The 19,635-nt window shown below is 40.1% G+C and overlaps 1 protein-coding gene across 1 annotated transcript in view; it reads left to right on the top strand.

Annotated features, from left to right (window-relative positions):
* DAW1 (dynein assembly factor with WD repeats 1) overlaps positions 1–16,753 on the top strand; it is a 50,217-nt gene extending 33,464 nt beyond the window's left edge. Inside the window, exons 8-13 of the mRNA XM_035006575.1 lie at positions 2,018–2,124; positions 3,022–3,124; positions 4,140–4,254; positions 11,352–11,428; positions 14,217–14,379; positions 16,588–16,753. Of these exons, the coding sequence (XP_034862466.1) occupies positions 2,018–2,124; positions 3,022–3,124; positions 4,140–4,254; positions 11,352–11,428; positions 14,217–14,379; positions 16,588–16,622 (600 nt within the window). The 3' untranslated portion in view covers positions 16,623–16,753. The remainder of the gene's footprint in view (positions 1–2,017; positions 2,125–3,021; positions 3,125–4,139; positions 4,255–11,351; positions 11,429–14,216; positions 14,380–16,587) is intronic.
* Positions 16,754–19,635: the final 2,882 nt, after the last annotated feature.

Genomic DNA, 19,635 nt, shown 5'->3' with positions numbered 1-19,635 from the left:
AGTTGGTTTGCTGGCTATTCCTAAAGACTTTGATGGGGGAGCTGAGGAGGCCACATGGGCTTTTTTATTTTGACTAGCTTCCTTCTGTAAGCCATACCACGGACAGCTTAAATCCTAGTGCCATCCATCTGGCTTAAAGCCAAGTAGGCGGAGGCTAGCACTTTCTGGAAGAGGCAGAATTGGAGAAACTTGCCAGAAGATTCCTTAAAACGATAACCGTTAACACTCTCCTCCACTACCCACCGGTCTCAGAAGCCTCCTGGGGTAAGTGGCAGGAGGAAAAAGGCTAAAGGGCACTGCCCAGAGAGCAAGAGTTGGTGGTATATCTCCATGGGGGTCTCTGTCTGTCCCTACCACGCGCCCAGCACCTTCCTCCCACCTGCTCTTTCTGCTTCTTCCCACCCCAGCCCAAACAACTGGACACACATAGGGGGATTCTCTGGGCCAATCAGTGGGAACAGCTGGGTGGGAAATCCAATTTTTTTTTTTTTGTCCTTTCAAATTATAAATGGATTTCAAATTAGGACCCCTTTCCTAGGAGAGCTTTTCCTAAGAAAGTAAAAAAAAAAAAAGGACTAGAAAGAGAGAAAAAGCACTCTTTTTAACAAACACCAAGGGATTTTCTGAATTCAGAGTGCCAACCTTTATTAATATAAGTATACTCTTTTGATCTTTGTTCTCATCATTTCTGTGGGTCACTGCCTCTTCACTACCTCGTCTTTTAGACAGATGCCTAATGCTCTTGGAAAGGATGTCTCTCCCTCGGCACAGATACACCTGTCTGTCGCCAGACGACACATTTGTCTTGCGTGTTTGGAATTTTCATGTTCAGCTACATTTAATGTTTGCCATTTAGAATCAACCAGAAATTTGATGTGCAAATGAACACTTTCACTATTGAAAAAAGTAATGTTAATTTGCCAAAATAATTTGGGAAACAAGGGATATACTGCAAGCAGAGTCCGCTGCAGAGAGGGGCTTCCTCCCATTGCCTCAGAATGTTTGATGCATCGGCCCTAGATAGGGACCAAGTGAAAGTCAGACCAAAGGCCAGATATTTCTTAACCTATTTAATGTTAAATCATTGTAAGAGGGGCGCCTGGGTGGCTTGGTTGGTTAGGGGGTGCTTTTGGCTCAGGTTATGATCTCAGGGTCCTGGGATGGAGTCCTGTGTGTTGGTCTTCCTGCACAGCGGGGAGCCTGCTTCTCCCTCTCTCTCTGCCCCTCCCCACCCAGCTCTTGTGCTCTCTCTCTCTCAAATAAATAAAATCTTTAAAAAAAATTATCATAAGAATATCCTTTTTTAAAGTTAACTTTATTTCACAAACTTGCCTATCACCTATTGTTAACCCATAAAGCCTACAGCCTTTTTTTTTTTTTAAATAAAAGACTTATTTATTTATTTTAGAGAGAGAGACAGACAAAGAGAGGACAAGAAGAGGAGGGGCAGAGAGAGAGAGAGACAAGCTGACTCCCTGCTGAGCGGGGACCCCCCTCTGCAGGGCTGGATCTCAGAACCCTGAGATTATAACCTAAGCCAAGACCAAGAGTCAGACACTTAACCTTAACAGACTGAACCACTCAGGTGCGCCAGCCTTTTTTTTTTTTTTTTCTTTTTTGCATACAGCCTTTTTAAAATTATTTTCAAGACAATGTGAAAGAAGCCCTCTGATTTCCGAAATCATGTCCTCTTCCTATCCACTGAAACAAACAAACAAAACCCAGTTTTATTTAGTTTTACTAAGTTAAATGGACTTGATTTAGTGTATAATTCAACTTTTAGTAAATTTATGAAATTGTGCAACCTTCACCAAACTCTAGTATTCAAAATTTCCCCAAAAAGATACCTGTGCCCACTTGCGGTCTCTCCCTATTACCACCCCCAGCCAACTACTAATCTCTTTTTTCCCTATAGAGTTTTTCCTTTTCTCGCATTTTCTTTTAAACTGTGACACTGTGCATTTGTAGAGATTGTTTTTATGCAGGTAATGCATGATGATATCCACTCTCTTTCTAGGGACATTCAGCTGAAATCATCTCTTTGTCCTTTAACACCTTGGGAAACAGAATCATCACGGGATCTTTTGATCATACCGTTGCAGTGTGGGAAGCTGATACCGGAAGGTATTTTCCGTCTTTAAGGATTTTTTAATTTGGATCAGAGGGTTAAGAAGACTGTCTTTGCTGTTCACTAGTTCAATCTCGTATCTACTAACTGTGCTTTGGACTCTATAGGAATAGGATGCACCGAAAATAAATTAATTCATTATTTAATGATATTTCTGATCCAGAAAAAAATGTGTGTTATCTTGGAATTCTGAGCCACACAGAAACATAAAAGGAGAATGTTAACAATAGCCTGGGTGTATGGCTATTATTTGTTCCATGTACTGTGTAATCAAATTTCAATGGCTTGTCATTATGGCAGGCATGGATATCATGAGTAAATAAAATTATGGCTAATTTTCCAAATTAAATTTAGTCCAACAACTTCAATTTCCTTCCTAATTATTTTGGGTTCTAGTTGCTAAGAAGTTAACTAAATTAGACTATTTGCGTTGGAAAGCTCTACCTTGGACTTGCCTGCATCTTGATAGAGGGGCTAAGTACCAGGAGTTACTACAAGATGGATACACCAAGAAATGAGGGAGAAGGAAGGGCCCTTCAGACACTTGATGGGTAGTTTCTGAACTACCAAGGGGTCCACTGGTCTGGTATAAGAATACTTCCAGAATGTCAGACCAACTGTATTATTTTTTACCCATGGCTTTCTGAAGTCTTAAGTAATGTTTTTATTTTTGAGTGCTTCTTAAATGTAAGTATATTTTTGCCGAAATGAAATTAGTAGTCTAGTTGACTGTTTTTGAGTTATACTACAACTATCATTGCTTTGTCATCAAAGATATTATGTTGTAAAAAACAAAATTTTGACTCTCACACCCACGGGCTTGACATAATTATTTGTGCACATATGCTGAAACAAGGCGTCTTTCACCAGTGTGAATCCTTTCCATTTTGTAGGAAGGTGTATACCTTAATCGGGCATTGTGCTGAAATTAGCAGTGCTCTATTCAACTGGGATTGCTCTCTGATATTAACTGGCTCTATGGACAAAACCTGCATGGTGAGCTCAAGAAATATCTTTGCTTTACAGTTCTCCTGTGTGCACTTTTTACTGTGTTGGACAGTCTTTGCAACATTACCTCATCTCAAAGGGGCTGTAAAATTAGGATGTTAATTTATAAATAATTGGTATTTTTAAATGTTAAGTTTTTGATCCCCCAGGTTTAAAAGAATTATGATAGAGTGAAACCATGTTAATTGAATCAAATGTATTACAACATCTTATTTTATTTTTTATTTTTATTTTATTTTATTTTATTTTTTTATTTTTTTTAAGATTTTATTATTTGTGAGAGAGACAATGAGAGACAGAGAGCATGAGAGGAAGGAGGGTCAGAGGGAGAAGCAGACTCCCTGCTGAGCAGGGAGCCTGATGTGGGACTCGATCCCGGGACTCCAGGATCATGACCTGAGCCGAAGGCAGTCGCTTAACCAACTGAGCCACCCAGGCGCCCACAACATCTTATTTTAAAAGACATGTTATTTTTCTTTAATGTCTCTCTGTTCATTTGTTAAACTTTGATTAGAGTGAATCTCAAGGAGGCTCAATACAATATTTCCCTGCCTTTAAATTTCTGTTGCTAAGAGCTTAGGCTCTGGAATTTATATCTGATTACATACCCGATGTATTACAACCTTAATGCACTTTTCATTCTCTAGCATTATAGTTTCAGATCAAGCTCCTTATCATTCGATGACCTTTTTATGAAAAGAGGACATTTTCACTCCAATCAGTGAAGCGTGCACTTTGAGATCTTGCCTAATATAGTGGCAGATTTGCACTATCCATTCTAAATGTCTGTCTCTGGTCTTCTCTTTGTCGAAAGTGTGCCTTGTGAGACGGTTGACTGTGGTCTCTTGTCATGAATCCATGTAAACTTAATGGAGCATGTGAAAATTGTACACATGATCTTGGCACAGTTATTCAGCTAGCCATAAGTATGTCATAAGGCCTACTTCTTCCCATTTTTGCACTTCAGACAGGAAGTCATAGTCACCTTCTTTTTCTGTTGTAGCTGTGGGATGCCACAAATGGAAAATGTGTGGCAACGCTAACAGGCCACGATGACGAAATACTAGACAGCTGTTTTGATTACACTGGAAAACTTATTGCAACTGCTTCAGCCGATGGTAGGTCATCTGTTCATATATTTAAGTTGTTTGATAAACATGTATAATTCTACACTGTAGGTCATCTACCTGATGACCAGCTGTGAGAGAAACTACATCTGCCTCATCTCTGTGATGTTGGTCATTACTCTCTGTCAGTATCACATCCTTGGTAACCACAGGTTATAATGTCTGCGTCATCTCCTTGACAACCACATCTGATGTTATACTGGGCCTTCGCATCTTCACATCCCCTGGGTGACTACATATAATGGTATATTCTGGGTCATCGCCCTAATCATGCATTATGCTATACCACATCAACCTCATCAACCTGACCACCATCCATGGAGCTATAATAAATCTGCATTATCTCCTTTATACCATGTGTGCTGCATGTAACACATCTTTGTGATGAACATATGTGATGCTATGCTGTACATCATGTTCTTGCTTACCACTTAGGATTCTACCCTGGGTCTGCAGCATCTTACTGGTAACTGTGGGCTGGTAGTACACTACGCGTGCCTCAGTTCATTGAAGACCACAGATGATGCTACAAGGCATCTATGTCATTTCCCTGTTGGCCATGTGTGCTATTCTGTTATGCCCACCTCATCCCTCCAGGACACATGTTACATGCTATATCTACTCCATCTCTGGGTCACCAAGCAAGATACTGCATTATGTATCATCATCATCCTGATGACCATTCATGATAATACACCATACTCGAATTTTCTTAAAAACCATGTATGATATTACACTCTACCTATATCATCTCCTTGATTGTTGCATATGATGTGTACTATGTCAGCATCATCTCCTTGATAACCATGTGTGCCATGATACTAGAACTCATCTTGATGACAAATATATGTGATGCTACACTGTATCTGTGATATTTCACTGAAAACCCCATATAATGCTATGTGATGTCTGTATCATCTCATTGACAACCATCTGTAGTGGTATACTACATATACACTATGTCCTGGATGATAATTTATGATAGTAAACAACAGGTCATCCTCATGATAACTATGTATTCCTGACAAGCATGTAAGAGGCTACACAACTTCTGCCTCATTCACTGGCCCCCCCGTCATTATATCATATCCATGACCACCACATGTGATACTGTGTCTGCATCATCTCCTTGACAACCACATGGGATGCTCCATCTACACCATCTCCTTGGCACGCATATGTAATGTTATACGAAGTATGTCATCTCATGCCATCACCCAACCATGTGTGGTGCTGTTCTATGAGTCATCACCTTGATAATAAAGTATGATGCTACACTACACTGCATGTCCTCTTCCTGAAGACTGCAGATAATTCTACACCACCCCTGTGTCATCCACCTAATGATCATGTATGGAGCTGTGCTAAGTCTATGTTATCCCTTTAATGACCATGTATGATGCTACGTTGTGTCTATATCATATACCTGACTGCTATGTTTTAATTTACAGTCCTTGTCATTCTCCTTAAAATCATGTATGATGCTACACTATATTTTCATCTAATCCTTTATAACCATGTATGATACTCTACCATACCTTCACCATTTCCTAGAAATTTATGTGTGATGCTGTAATATTTCTACCTCATCACCTTGACAAACACGTCTTCAAGGTCTTCTATGTCTGGATCCCTTCATTTACAAAACTTCATGATTCCACGTTAAGATATAAGACTATATCTTTGAAGTCTGCTTATCACACTATCCTTTAATGTCATCTCCTTGAGTGCTATGTGTGAGGTTATCATGTGTGTTATCTCCATGGTAGGCTCCTATGTTATGCTCTCTGTGCCCACAATTAATGAGGTTATGTGATGTTACAGTGTGTCACTTCACTGACCTCCATTGATGATGCTATGCTCTGATTGCCTCCTCTCTCTGGCAACCGTTCATGATGCTATACCTTATATCATATTCTGATAACCACATCATCTCCCTGACAATCATTAAGATGCTATGCTATTTCTGTGTTATCTCCTTAAAAACATGTATGGTGTTATACTATGTCTGTATCATGTTCTTCACAACGACATCTAGATCCTCTTCTTGAAAATCATGTGTGATGCTCTACTATGAGAGTTTCCTCAATTACCACATATGAGGCTACATAATATATGCATCATATCCTAGAAAACTATGCTGTTATGTGAAACCTCCAAGACAAAAGTGTGTGTGATGCTCTACTACTACTATCTCCTCCCTTTAAACAACCCTGTAAGATGCGATAGGATGGACTAGATGATTTCTGTATCACGTCCATGATAATCACTGCACCGTGTCTGTGCCATTTGGAAAACAGTATGATGATACATTATTTCTGTGTTATTTTCTTATTTTTATGCTGAAATCTATATGTCTCATATTCCTGATAAGCACCTATGGCATTACAATATGTCTGTGTCAAGTCCATTATATCCACATATGACGCAGATTATGTCTGTGTCATCACCCTGATGTCCATGTATGACACTACACTATGTGTCATCTCCCTGATAATGTATGTCACCATGCTACATTTGCATCATTCGCCTGACAACCAAAGTGATGCTACACTATTTCTGGGTCATCTCCTTGACAACCATCTATGAAGTTATACTATGTCTCATCGTGTCTCTGACAACGGATGAAGCTATATGCTATGTTTGCGTATTTTTCTAATAATCCTGTATGATGCTCTATTATGGGTAGTCCCCTGACAATCATGTATGATGCTGTGAGTATCTGTGCCATCTGGTCCACCATGTATGATGCTACAGTATGTCTGTGGTAAGCTCATGTAATGCTATCGTGTGACTGCATCATCTCTTGTATAACTGTATTCGTTTGTCAGGGCTGCCATAGCAGAGTACGACAGACTGAGTAGCTTAAACAACAGGAATTTCTTTTCTCACAATTCTGGAGGCTATAAGTTTGAGATCAATGTGTTGGCAGCCTTGGTTTCTTCTGAGGCCGGCAGCTGACAGTTTTCTCCCTGTGTCTTCATGTGGTCTTCCCTCTGCATGTGTCTGTATCCTCATGTCTTCTTCTTATAAGGGCACCAGCTATTTTGGGTTAAGGCCCACTCTAATGACCTCATGTTAATCTATTTCTTCTTTAAAGGCTCAAACTCCAAGTAAGTCAACTTCTAAGGTACTCGGGGTTAGGAATTCAACATAGGAGTTTTGTGGGGGACACGGTTTGGTGCATAACACCATGTCTGTCATAGAGATGTTTGCATTTTCTGCCTAAAGGCTTCTCTCCTTGCAAATCCCAGGATATGACATGTCTGCATCATGTCTTTGGTAATCATATGTGAGTCTATGCTATAGATCATCTTTCTGACAACCACATATCATGCTACATTATGTATCATCTTTTAACCTGCTCTATATGATGCTACATTGCGACTTCCCACTGTCCTGATAGCCATGGATGACGCGGTACTATGGATAAGCTCCCTGATGACAGTGAATGATGCTTCATGATGTCTGTATCATATCCTTGACAAATACATATGATGCCACACTCTGTATCAAATTTAAGTGTGCGTCATGGTATGTCATTACTACTGAATGTTTCGATAAATACATCATGCTGTACCATTAGTCATGTCTTTGACAACCTCTTAGGGATATATGCTGTATATGCTATACTATGTTTAGGTCATCTCCTTGATAACCATGTGGAGTGCTACACAATTTTGCATCATCTCCCAGATGACGATGTGTGATGATATAGTATGTGTCATATCCATGATGGCCTTATATGGTGCTACAATATATCTGTGTCATCGGTTGATGATCCATTATGTTGCTACACTGGGTATGTGCCGTCTTCCTGTAGTCCACAGATGATTCTACACAACATCTCCGTTATCTGTTTGATGTCATGTATGATGCTACACTGTGTGTTTTCATCTCCTTGACAACCACACACCATGCTCCACTATGTCTACATCATCTCCGTGATGACCACCTGTGACACTATATTATATCTGTGTCACCTCCCCATGAATGCATATCATGCTGTACTATGATTATGTCATCACCATGTCAGCACACTTAAGCCTACACTGTGTCTAAGTCATCTCTTTGATAATCACACATGATGTTTCATTATGTCTAATTCCTTTAGTGACCGACCCTATGTGACGCTACATCATGTCCATGTAAACTTAACAGCCATTTAAGAAATTCTAGCAAAAATGGGATGCTTTTTTCAGACATGACTTGTTCTTTGATTTGTTCCTTGTGACTAACATACTGTTAAGTAGTCACATATCCTTTGTGTTATAATCAGTTGTAGAATTTTGCCTGTGATTCATTTTAATAACAGTCTTTATTCCACCTTTGTCTTCCTTTTCAAAATTACATTTGCATGCTGTTCCCTTACTCACTAGGACTTTTCAAAGGTGCTTCTTTGATCATACATAAAGTTCTTTCTATATCCTGGAATATAAACACCCTGAATTTGGAGAACTCTATCTTTCAAAGTAACTATGTTCTTTTTCATCTTCTTACAGAGCTTAGCTTTTTAAAATCATCCCTCAATGGTAATTAATCTACCCTTTTTATTTTAAATATCATTCTCACTTATATAAAAAAAAAATCCATTCAACAAGAATAGGGAAGCTACTTTGTGCCAGGATTTGTTTTAGGAACATGGGATATATCAATGAACAAAAGAGAGAGGAATTCCTTCCCTCGTGGAGCTATATTTTGGAGGGGGAGACAATGAAGAATAACATATATGTGTTTTCCATAGAATGTTAGAATATAGAGGATGTTAGATTATAAAGAATGTTAGGAGTTTGTCAGCACTATGGGTGGAGAAACAAGCAGGGTCTGGGGATCAGGATGCTGAGAGATGGATGAGAATTAACTGCAAGTTCAATAATTCTTTTGTTTTCTCTATCATCTTATATGTCCCCTAGCAGTGATTCCATTCTTTCCTTGATCAATAAGACATTACTTCAGGGGCGCCTGGGTGGCTCAGTTGGTTAAGCGACTGCCTTCAGCTCAGGTCATGATCCTGGAGTCCCTGGATCAAGTCCCGCATTGGGATCCCTGCTCAGCGAGGAGCCTGCTTCTCCCTCTAACCCTCCCCCCGTCATGTACTCTCTCTCTCTCTCATTCTCGCTCTCTCAAATATATAAATAAAATCTTAAAAAAAAAAAGACATTACTTCAAAAAAACTTTTTTTTTTCCTTTTGTATGTTTTGTAAACCTCTTCTCACTCTGCATCTTCTAAGAAGTCTTGATGTTTGGAGACATCTTGTTTACTTAACTCTGCTTCTTGCTTCTCATTCCCTACTTAAAACTGGATGCATTCAACAGGGGTTAGTTGAAGCTGTGAAATGACATCTGTTTCTTCCCATTTATCACCTTTTACTTCCTCATTTGAATCACTCTCAAGGCTGCATTATTTTTTGGTGTCTTATTCATATTTCTATCTTTTAAAAATATAGTTTTAGGCGATATTATTTCTGTGTTTTCTGAAGCTTAAAAATGCTTTTGAGAAATTTAGAGAATTACTGTAGGCAGGATATTCATTTTTGTTCTATTAACACATTCTTTTTTTTAAAGATTCATTTATTTTTTTGAGAGAGAGAGAAAGAGAGCAAGTGAAGGTGGGAGGGGCAGAGGGAGAGAATCCCAACCAGACTTCCTGCTGAGCACAGAGCCCAATATGGGGCTTGATCTCACGACCCTGAGCCGAAACCAGGAGTTGGACACTCAACTGACTGAGCCACCCAGGCACCCCAATATTAACACATTCTTTAAAAAAAAAGATTTTATTTATTTATTTGAGAGAGAGAGAGAGAGCATAAGCAGGGGGGAGGGGCAGAGGAAGAGGGAAAAGCAGACCCCCACAGAGCAGGGAGCCTGATGTGGGGCTCGATCCTAGGACCCTGGGATCATGACTTGAGCCAAAGGCAGACGTTTAACTTACTGAGCTACCCAGGCGCCCTATTAACACAATCTTAAAACACATTGGTCACTTTAAGGCTTTTGAAATGTCCGACTAGCAAGGTTTATATTTTTAGTCATATTAATTGTAAAATAGCAATTTTCATCTATTTCTTCCTAAAGTTGACATTGTCAGAAGGGCAAGTAAAAAATTTACTAAGATGTTTTGCTCTTCTCTGAATGAAAATTAAGTAACCAAAATTCTCTTATCGTTACCAATTTTGCCTCTATGTAATTTTGTAATTGCAATAAGAGAGCAGCCTTCATCCGGCCAGAAAAATGTTAACTTTTTCTCTGACAACAATTTTACTACTGCTGTTTTTCTCCTTCTACATTTATTTAACTCCTCCATTCCTTAATTCTAAGGAAATGTCTATACCATTTCTTCCTTCCTTCCACCCACCCATCCATCCACCTTTCCTTCCATCCATCCATCCATCCATCCATCCATCCATCCATCCATCCATCCACCCACCCACCCACCCATCCATCCATCCATCCACCCAACAACCCATCCATTCATCCATCCACCCATCCACTCCATCCATCCATCCATCCATCCATCCATCCATCCATCCATCCATCCAGCATCCACTTATTGAGTGTCTACTGGGAGCTTGGCACTTCTGGGCCCTGGGGATACAACAGGGAACAAACCATTCTACCAGCTCTTTCTGTAGAAAGGCTTCCCTGGTGCCTGTTCTTTGCCCAGCGAGTAGTGGCTGTTGCTCCATTTCAGGAAGGCCTCTCAAACCTTCTGTAACCTTAGACTCCTATTTGGTGTGTGATGCTGGTCTGGCTGCTTATTTCATCGCCCGCCTCTCAAAACTTGTTTTGATTCTCCCTTTTCCCGTTACAAACTTTTTCTTTGTGGATTCCTCCCCCCCCACCTTTTCTACCTTGGAACCCATCATTTCTTCTAAGAAGCTCGGGGCTAGAGGGGCATCCTGCTTCCCCTCTTCTCCTGCAGTGGCGCCAGCTTACATTTGCAGTTTTAGGTGGTGGCTCTCACCACAGGCAAGAAGACAAGCAGCACAGAGCCTGTATGACAGAGGAATAGATATTCCATAATTCAGGGCACATGGCTCAAAGTTCTGTATTTCGGACGCATTCATATGTGTTTCCACTCTTTCAAAAAGGAACAGCAAGAGTTTTCAGTGCAGCCACAAGAAAATGCATTACCAAATTGGAAGGCCATGAAGGCGAAATTTCGAAGGTGAGTTGCTTTCTCATCTGGAGCAATTTATTTAGTTTTAAAAACATAGCATGCTTAGTCTAAATAGGTCTGTTGGCACTAGGGCTTGTCCAATTATCTCACTCTTTCTAGAAATCAGCTACCTAAAAACTATATTTTTAAGTGTGACCTCAAACTTAGCGTAATAAAAGATTCCTAAAACCTTTTAAAAAGTATAAAACAGCATTTTTTCTCAGCCATCAGCAAAAGATTGAGTTCGCTGAAAATACCTATTAAAGCTATTTAAGAAACTTACAAAGTGCTTTTCCTAGTCCTAGCAGACACACAAGTATATTTTATGCAAAAAACATGCTGTGCAGCAAGTATCAAGTGTTTCATAAATTAGATGCAATTGAGAAAGTATTTCCTGGAAATATTTAACACTTAACAGAGTTTAAAATGACCTACTTTGAAACTTCAAGGCTGTAGCTTACGATTTTGTCTAAGCTCCTCCCACAAGCTGATTCACAGAGCAGAGCCTTCCAATCAGTGATCTGAGGTTTAGCTGTGTCCTCCAAAAACTCTGGAAACGCCGGGACTTGGTGACTCTCAGCTCCCACCCAGCTCAGCCCAGTTCCTTCATCTCATACCTGAGATCAGATTTGCTCCTTCCTTTTAAAGGATCAGTTTGATGGCTTCAGGTCCTGGAATGTTGCCCCTGGACCCTGGAACGTCCTCCTGTTGTACTCTCCCTCCCCCTCCCTCCTCTGCACCTGCTGCCAGTGGCCAGGAGCCCCTGCCCTTCAAGATTGGTCTCTGAGGCCACACAGAACACATCTCTTCCATAGGCTAGGAGGCATTAGGGCCTGGCAGGAAGGGAGATAGGGAAGTGTGGATGTGGGAGACAGCTTAGGAAGAGAGCCCAGGCCATGTTGCTGAGTGACTGGTCTGATAACCATTGATATGCATGATGTGGCCCACTCAACAAGCACACATGTTTTTGTGTATATAAAGAGTTCTCACACTCTATATTGCATTTTAGGTTTATGCAATACACTACTTATTGAATTGCCATTCAGCAATGGCGTTTCTATGGTATACAAAGTTAAGGTATTCATTCATTCATTCAGCAAATGCTTTTTTTTCCCTTTTTTTATTATGTTATGTTAGTCATCATACAGTACATCATTAGTTTTTGATGTAGTGTTCCATGATTCATTGTTTGTGCATAACACCCAGTGCTCCATGCATAATGTGCCCTCCTCAATACCCACCACCAGGCTAACCCATCCCCCCACCCCTCTGCCCTCTAAAACCTTCAGTTTGTTTCTCGGAGTCCATAGTCTCTCATGGTTCGTCTCCCTCTCCGATTTCCCCCCCTTCATTTTTCCCTTTCTTCTCTTAATGCCCTCCATACTATTCCTTATGTTCCACAAATAAGTGAAACCATATGATAATTTACTTTCTCTGCTTGACTTATTTCACTTAGCATAATCTCCTACAGTCCCATCCATGTTAATGTAAAAGTTGGGTATTCATCCTTTCTGATGGCGAGTAATATTCCATTGTATACATGGACCACATCTTCTTTATCCATTCATCTGTTGAAGGGCATCAAGTCAAAAAATGGGCAGAAGACATGAACAGACACGTCTCAAAAGAGGACATACAAATGGCTAACAGACACATGAAAAAATGTTCATCATCATTAGCCACCAGGAAAATCCAAATCAAAACCACATTGAGATACCACCTTACACCAGTTAGAATGGCAAAAATTGACAAGGCAAGAAACAACAAATGTTGGAGATGTTGTGGAGAAAGGGGAAACCTCTTACACTGTTGGTGGGAATGCAAGTTGGTACAGCCACTTTGGAAAACAGTGTGATGGTGCCTCAAAAAATTAAAAATAGAGCTACCCTATGACCCAGCAACTGCACTACTGGGTATTTACCCCAAAGACACAGATGTAGTGAAAAAAGGGCCGTATGCACCCCAATGTTCATAGCGGCAATGTTCACAATAGCCAAACTGTGGAAAGAGCCGAGATGCCCTTTAACAGACAAATGGATCAGCAAATGCATTTTGAGAGCTTTCCTTGTGCTAGGCATTGTACTGGGGACACAGGGACAAAAAAAGCCATGTTCTTGATCCTTGTCCTCATCAAACCTTCAGTTAGAGAGGTTGTGACCCAAATCGTTGTCTTACGATGACTTAGAGAGGGTTATAAGCGTGGCGCCCAAAGAAATAGTGAACTAACCACTTCCTTTGGCAGTCGCTCAGATACCGCTTGGCACATAGGAGGCACTCAGGACATATTTATACAACGTGCTTTACTTTGAGTGGCAGTAAAACGAAAGTTCCCCCAACATTCACTTGTTCTGTGGCACAGACTGAAGGACGATCTATATGCTTCTGATTACAGAAAGTTGGGTTATAGGGATAATATGGAGGCTTGGGTGTGAAGGAACCTGACTTGTGTTCTTATCCACACCAGGGCTGTCTCTTTGTTTGTATGGAGAGACTTGCATCTTGAGTCTTTGGAAAGAAGCTAGGTGGGGAATACTCGAATTAGAAGGGAGCTTTGGTCTTTATCCTTAGAACTGTGGGGTGGGGGTGGGGTGGCCAGTTATACTTTTCTGTCTAGACTTTAATTTTCATGTATTAGTCCCTGCAATTCCCCCCCCCCCCCAGGAAGGAACTGTTCTATGTAAGAATAAATGTCAAGCAAGGAAGATGACAGGTGCTTAGTCATGTCCCCCTTTTGCCGATTAAAAATGTATCAGAAATCAAATCACACAAACCTGTCATTTTCCTTTCTCTCTTGTAGATTTCTTTCAACCCCCAAGGGAATCATCTTCTGACTGGCAGCGCTGACAAAACAGCTAGAATCTGGGATGCTCAGACTGGTCAATGCCTCCAGATTCTCGAGGGGCACACGGATGAGATCTTTTCATGTGCTTTCAACTATAAAGGCAACATAATCATTACAGGTATGGGAGAGAGAAACACATAGACTTGGTTTTCTTTTTCAATTGGCTATTAGAGTTTCCAAGCTGAATACCAAAAGGATTTTACTGCTCTCCCTGCCCCCTCTTGCAGGGTCCCTGGTGCATGCCCATGCTTCCCACCCCCGTGATTTAATTTTAGTTGCATGTGGGACCACAAGGGTGAGCTTTGACTATAAGGCTTTGTTGAATTTTGAATTTTAGTTGCTCTTAACAAAGAATTCAGTAACCTGCCTTACTGGTTACCACCTCTCCCCAGGCAGTGCCCACCGAATGGTTAATATTCAGTTGTCAGTAAGTATTATAACTAAAACAGGCTAGGACACAAGTTCTGCACTGTTGGACTTCCAGCCCATGAGAGATTTATTCTTTGAGCTAAGTTGTTTTCTCCTTGGATGCCCCCTGCTAACACCTTAATATTTGGGGGAAGAGAACCCATATTGAGCATTTTTCAACCATTAACAATTTATTGTGAATTAATTATATTAGAAATGTTTTATAAGAACTGGATTGAGAATAGATAAACTTCGATTGTGGAAAGTGACAAGAGTATGGTGTGATGTTAGTGCGGTGCCTCTGGAAACAGGACCTAGCAGGGAGTGGGGTGGTAAAGCTGTGTGGGGTAGGGGCGCCCTAAGGGGACACAGAGGACATAATCTGCCTAACTCCAGTGATTCTTACTGTGTTGAGCAATTTCAAAATTGCTTAACTGGTCTAATAAGTTAAATGTCCCACGTGCAAGATTGACTTTCTATATTGGCTGATTAAGTAGCTTCTTAGTCATATAACTTCAGGGGTGCTGAGAATAATCTCCCTTTTTGCCCTAAAAGCCTCATTTACTATTTAATTGTGGATAATTTCTAAAATTATGGATTACTTTCTGGAGTTTATGATTTGCTAGCATCACTAAAATGTAGGTACTCTTAAGGCACTACCATAATAACCCACATATTTTATGTGAGCACAATGTCAAATCCTTTCCCATGACGAGGAAAGAGGTGGGAGGCAGTGATGGGGGCACCAGAAGGTCATGTAGGAAGCTGATGGTAAGTAAGGAAAAGGAAGCTGGGGCTGTTTTGTCAGAGGACCAGCCTTTTCTAGTCTACATAGTTCATGTTAGACCAGCTGTGTGGTACCTCTTCCCGGAGTCACAGGAGATCCTAAGAGACTTTAGGGAAGAACATTGTTTATGCCTTGTTTTGCTGCTGGCATTTGCAATCCTGAGCTTGTTAAGACATTACTGATTTATTTAGTGTCTCTCAAAGCACCAAAGTGCTAAATACTGGCCTGCTGGATGGGCGAGCTTACTACAAGGGGGGTGACACTTATGTCTTGTCATCACCAGAACAATCACTTTGTTTGAATGGATCTACCCCCTTTTCTTGACGGGCCCAGGTGTGATTAACTGCTTGAGTTTTCATGGGCTGCCTGAGGTTGGGCCTGAAATCACGAAATGGAAGGAACTTGGCCAGCATGGTCATTTATCTTTTTTTTTTAGAAGATGAGGTGTCTTTTGGTGGAATGAACAGTTTTTATAGGCTCTCCCAATCCATGTAACCAGCACACTTCTTATATTAATGTTATGTGCCTGGCTCCCAAAGGTCAGAGAACCAGCAGTGCCCAGCGCTGCTCCATACCAGAGTGGTCATTTCCAAAGGCAGAGTGAATGTGAATGGCACCCTTGGGCAGCAGTTGATTAGAGCTGCTTTGGAAGAGTGTCTATCATAGCAGTGGGGAGGTAAAAGAATGCACATTTCACATGTTACCAACAATGAGAAAAATCCGTTGACATTTTGAAATGTTCTGAAGTGGAATGTGTTGCCGCCTCATAAGTTAATCACCCTGATCTGGTGATGTTCAAATTCACTGTCTTTCCACTTGACTGCACTGTTTGAGGGGAGGGCAGAGGGAATGAGCAGAGGGGAAGGCTGCATTCTCAGGGCTCCAGTTCTGAGATGCCATGAATCTCACATGTATGAGTAGGACATGAACTTGCCCAATTGATGACTGACAGGAATCATTAAAAATAGAAAATTCTTGCCCCCCAAATGCCGGAGCAGCTCAAAGACTCCACAGCTGGGCACATTGAGTACATTGACCATCGTCAGTGTCCCAGAGAAGATCAACTTGTAAAAAGGGAGAGTTAGTGAATGAAATAAAGAAAAAATAACTTGGTGAAATTTGTTTTATTAGGTAGCAAGGATAATACATGTAGGATATGGCGCTGACTGAAGAAAAAGGCAGTTGGTGAACAAATTTGCTAGTAATGGAGATCAAGACCTGGAGCTTCACAGAGAGCAAGCAAGCTGTTTTGATATTTCACGTTTTCTCTCTTTCCAAAAGTCAATAATTTATACACTATCCTTAGCTTCATGGATATGACCATTAAAACTGATAAAGTTATATCATTTCTTGATATTATTTGATGGGAATGACAGGAAAGAGCATAATGTTTGGCAAATGTTACTGGTCATTTCAATTTTGTTTTTATTTTTAGTAGCATCATGGTAGTAATTAAGGAAACCAGAGTGATTTAACAGTGTGTCTCCAAGATTCTATTTGTAGGCTATTATAATTTCTGTTGAATAAAGTTTTTGGAAGCAGTTTTTAGTGAATTGTACATCTATATATATGATGTATGTTTCTCTTGTGATGAGAACTTTTAAATCTACTCTTGTAGCAACTTTCAAATATACAATACAGTATGATTAACTAGAGTCACCATGGTGTCTATGACATGCTCAAGGCTTATTTATTTTTTAACTGGAGGTTTGTATGTTTTGACAGCCTTCACCCATTTTGCCCATCCCCCCAATGCCCTGCCTCTGGCAACCGCAAACCACCAACCTGTTCTCTGTATCTATGAGTTCAGTGTTTTGTTTTGTTTTGTTTTTTCTGTTTTGTTTTTCTTTTCAGGTTCTGCATATGAGTGAGAACATACAGTATTTGTGTTTCTCTGTCTGACTTAGTTTGCTTAGCAAAATGCCCTCAAGGTCCATTCATGTTGTTGCAAATGGCAAGATTTCCTTCTTCTCTATAGCTGAGCAATATTCATTTGTATTTATACACCATATTGTTCTTATCCATTCATCCATCAGTGGACACTTAGGTTGTTTCCATACCTTGGCTACTACTGTAAATAATGTTGCAATGAACATCGGGGCACTTATATCTTTTCCAGTTAGTGTTTTCATTTTCTTCGGGAAATACCCAGAAGTGGAATTGCTGAATCATATGGTAGTTCTATTTTCAATTTTTTGAGGAAACTCCATGCCGCATAGTGGCTGCACCAGTTTGGAATTTGACTAGAAGTTCTATTACTTCTTTAGTGATTTTACTTTGTGTAACTAAGAATGAGAAAGGCAAAATTGGAAGCCTAATCTTTCTTCCCTCATACTCAAAAGTATATCTATACCTCCTTCCCCCAGAAAAAAAAGTTGACAACCTATACTGAGTAAGATGAGGGCAGCATATAGGGAAAGCAAAATGGATCTCACTTACTAGCAAATATATTCTGAATTCATAGTGGGTATAAAATATATAGGCAGGTTTTTCTCCAGAAAAAAGTTAAACAGAATAGACCTTCGAACTATTGAATTAAAAAATCTGGATGGAAAACAACTGAGGTACCAGGGCAAATCATCAAACACCAACCCAATTGCTACTGAAATACTAAAAACTATTTTTAAAAACACTTTTCTATGTAAAAGTGCTGGAATGTATATTAAAAACTATTGTTAAAAGATAAAGCACAAGATAAAACCAGTGATGCCTGAACCCAGAGCAAGAGAATTCATGAGAATCTTATGGAGTCATTTTCTTAATGATAACAACAGTCGTCAGGGTGGCTGAGTGTGTGTCGCCTGCCAGACACCGCCCACCCACTTGACATGGATCATCCATGCAGCCCTCCCAGCAACTGTTTCCGAGCAGGTAACAGTCCTGATCTGAAAATGAGGAGGTGAGTCACACTGAAGTGAAATAATCTACCAAAGACACCACGTGTTAGGGATTCTTGCTCCATTACACTTTGTACTTAAATGAACAATCATGGGAGAAGAGTATAGATGTATCAGTAGGAAGGTCGGGGCTGCGAATTATCCCTCAGATCATCAATGGATGTCTAGCACCCAAGAAGAAAAATAAAACAAGAGCAAAACAAAACAAACAAAAACTTTAGTGCAGCTGTTGGAAGGAGGACGTTCAGAGATGGGGAAGCCAAGCAAGGCTTGGATTAGAGAAACCTGGGCCAAAATTTAGCTACTTCTTCTGAAGCCAAGAAGAAGTTGACATTGACTCTTCCTTTCTGAGTGTTTGATGGCTTTAGGGAAGGTGGAAATGCTATTTTGTTACATCATTCAATAGAGAGAGCCAATGCATGGTCATGGAGGTCATCCTACACCTCACTGACCTATTTAGCTGTAGGAAGCCCCTCAGTCAGTAAAGTTTCCTCTAATTTTTATGTGTTGAAGAAATCTTTCTTTATAGAATACTTATTAAAGTTTCCAGTAGTATTTTTTTTTTTTTTTGAGAGAGAGAGAGAGAAAGAGAGTGCACATGTGTGAGCTGAGGTGAGGAGCAGAGGGAGAGAGAGAGAGAATCTTAAACAGCCTCCATGCTCAGTGTGGAACCTGAGGTGGGGCTTGATCTCATGACCCTGAGATTATGACTTGAGCCGAAATCAAGAGTTGGATGCTTAACTATCCAGTAGTATTTTTTTTTATTATTGAAGTATAGTTGATACACAATGTTATATGTTTCAAATGAACAACATAATGGATCAACAATTCTACACATTACTCAGTCATCATCATGAGAAGTGTCATCACCATCTGTCTCCATACAGCATTATTAAATGTTATTTACTATATTCCTTATGCTGTACTTTTCATCCCTGTGACTTATTTTATAACTGGAAGTTTGTACTTCTTCCAGTAGTATTTTTAAGCTTCTTAAAAAATAAATGTTTAGATACTTAAGATCATAAAAGAAGTGACAATACCCTCACTTTATTTTCATCTGGAGTGTTGTAGGATGTAAGTGAAGTGCGTGTGGAGTCTGGAGTCAGGGTGCATGGATATATATTCTGATTCCAACTCTTAGTTCGGCAAGTTCCCCTACCACACTGCCTTCGTTTCTTCAGCCAGAAAGTGGTGATAATAATCATTCTTGTTTTGAGGATTGGGAATATCTGGCACATTGTAAGCATGATAAATATTTCCTATTATTCTTTTAATCAGT

The sequence above is a fragment of the Mirounga leonina genome, unplaced genomic scaffold (genome assembly GCF_011800145.1).
Source record: "Mirounga leonina isolate KUSES-001 unplaced genomic scaffold, KU_Mleo_1.0 Mir_151, whole genome shotgun sequence".
Taxonomy (NCBI): Eukaryota; Metazoa; Chordata; class Mammalia; order Carnivora; family Phocidae; genus Mirounga; species Mirounga leonina.
Note: the sequence above shows the minus strand (reverse complement) of the source record. Positions and strands in the feature narration are given on the sequence as shown.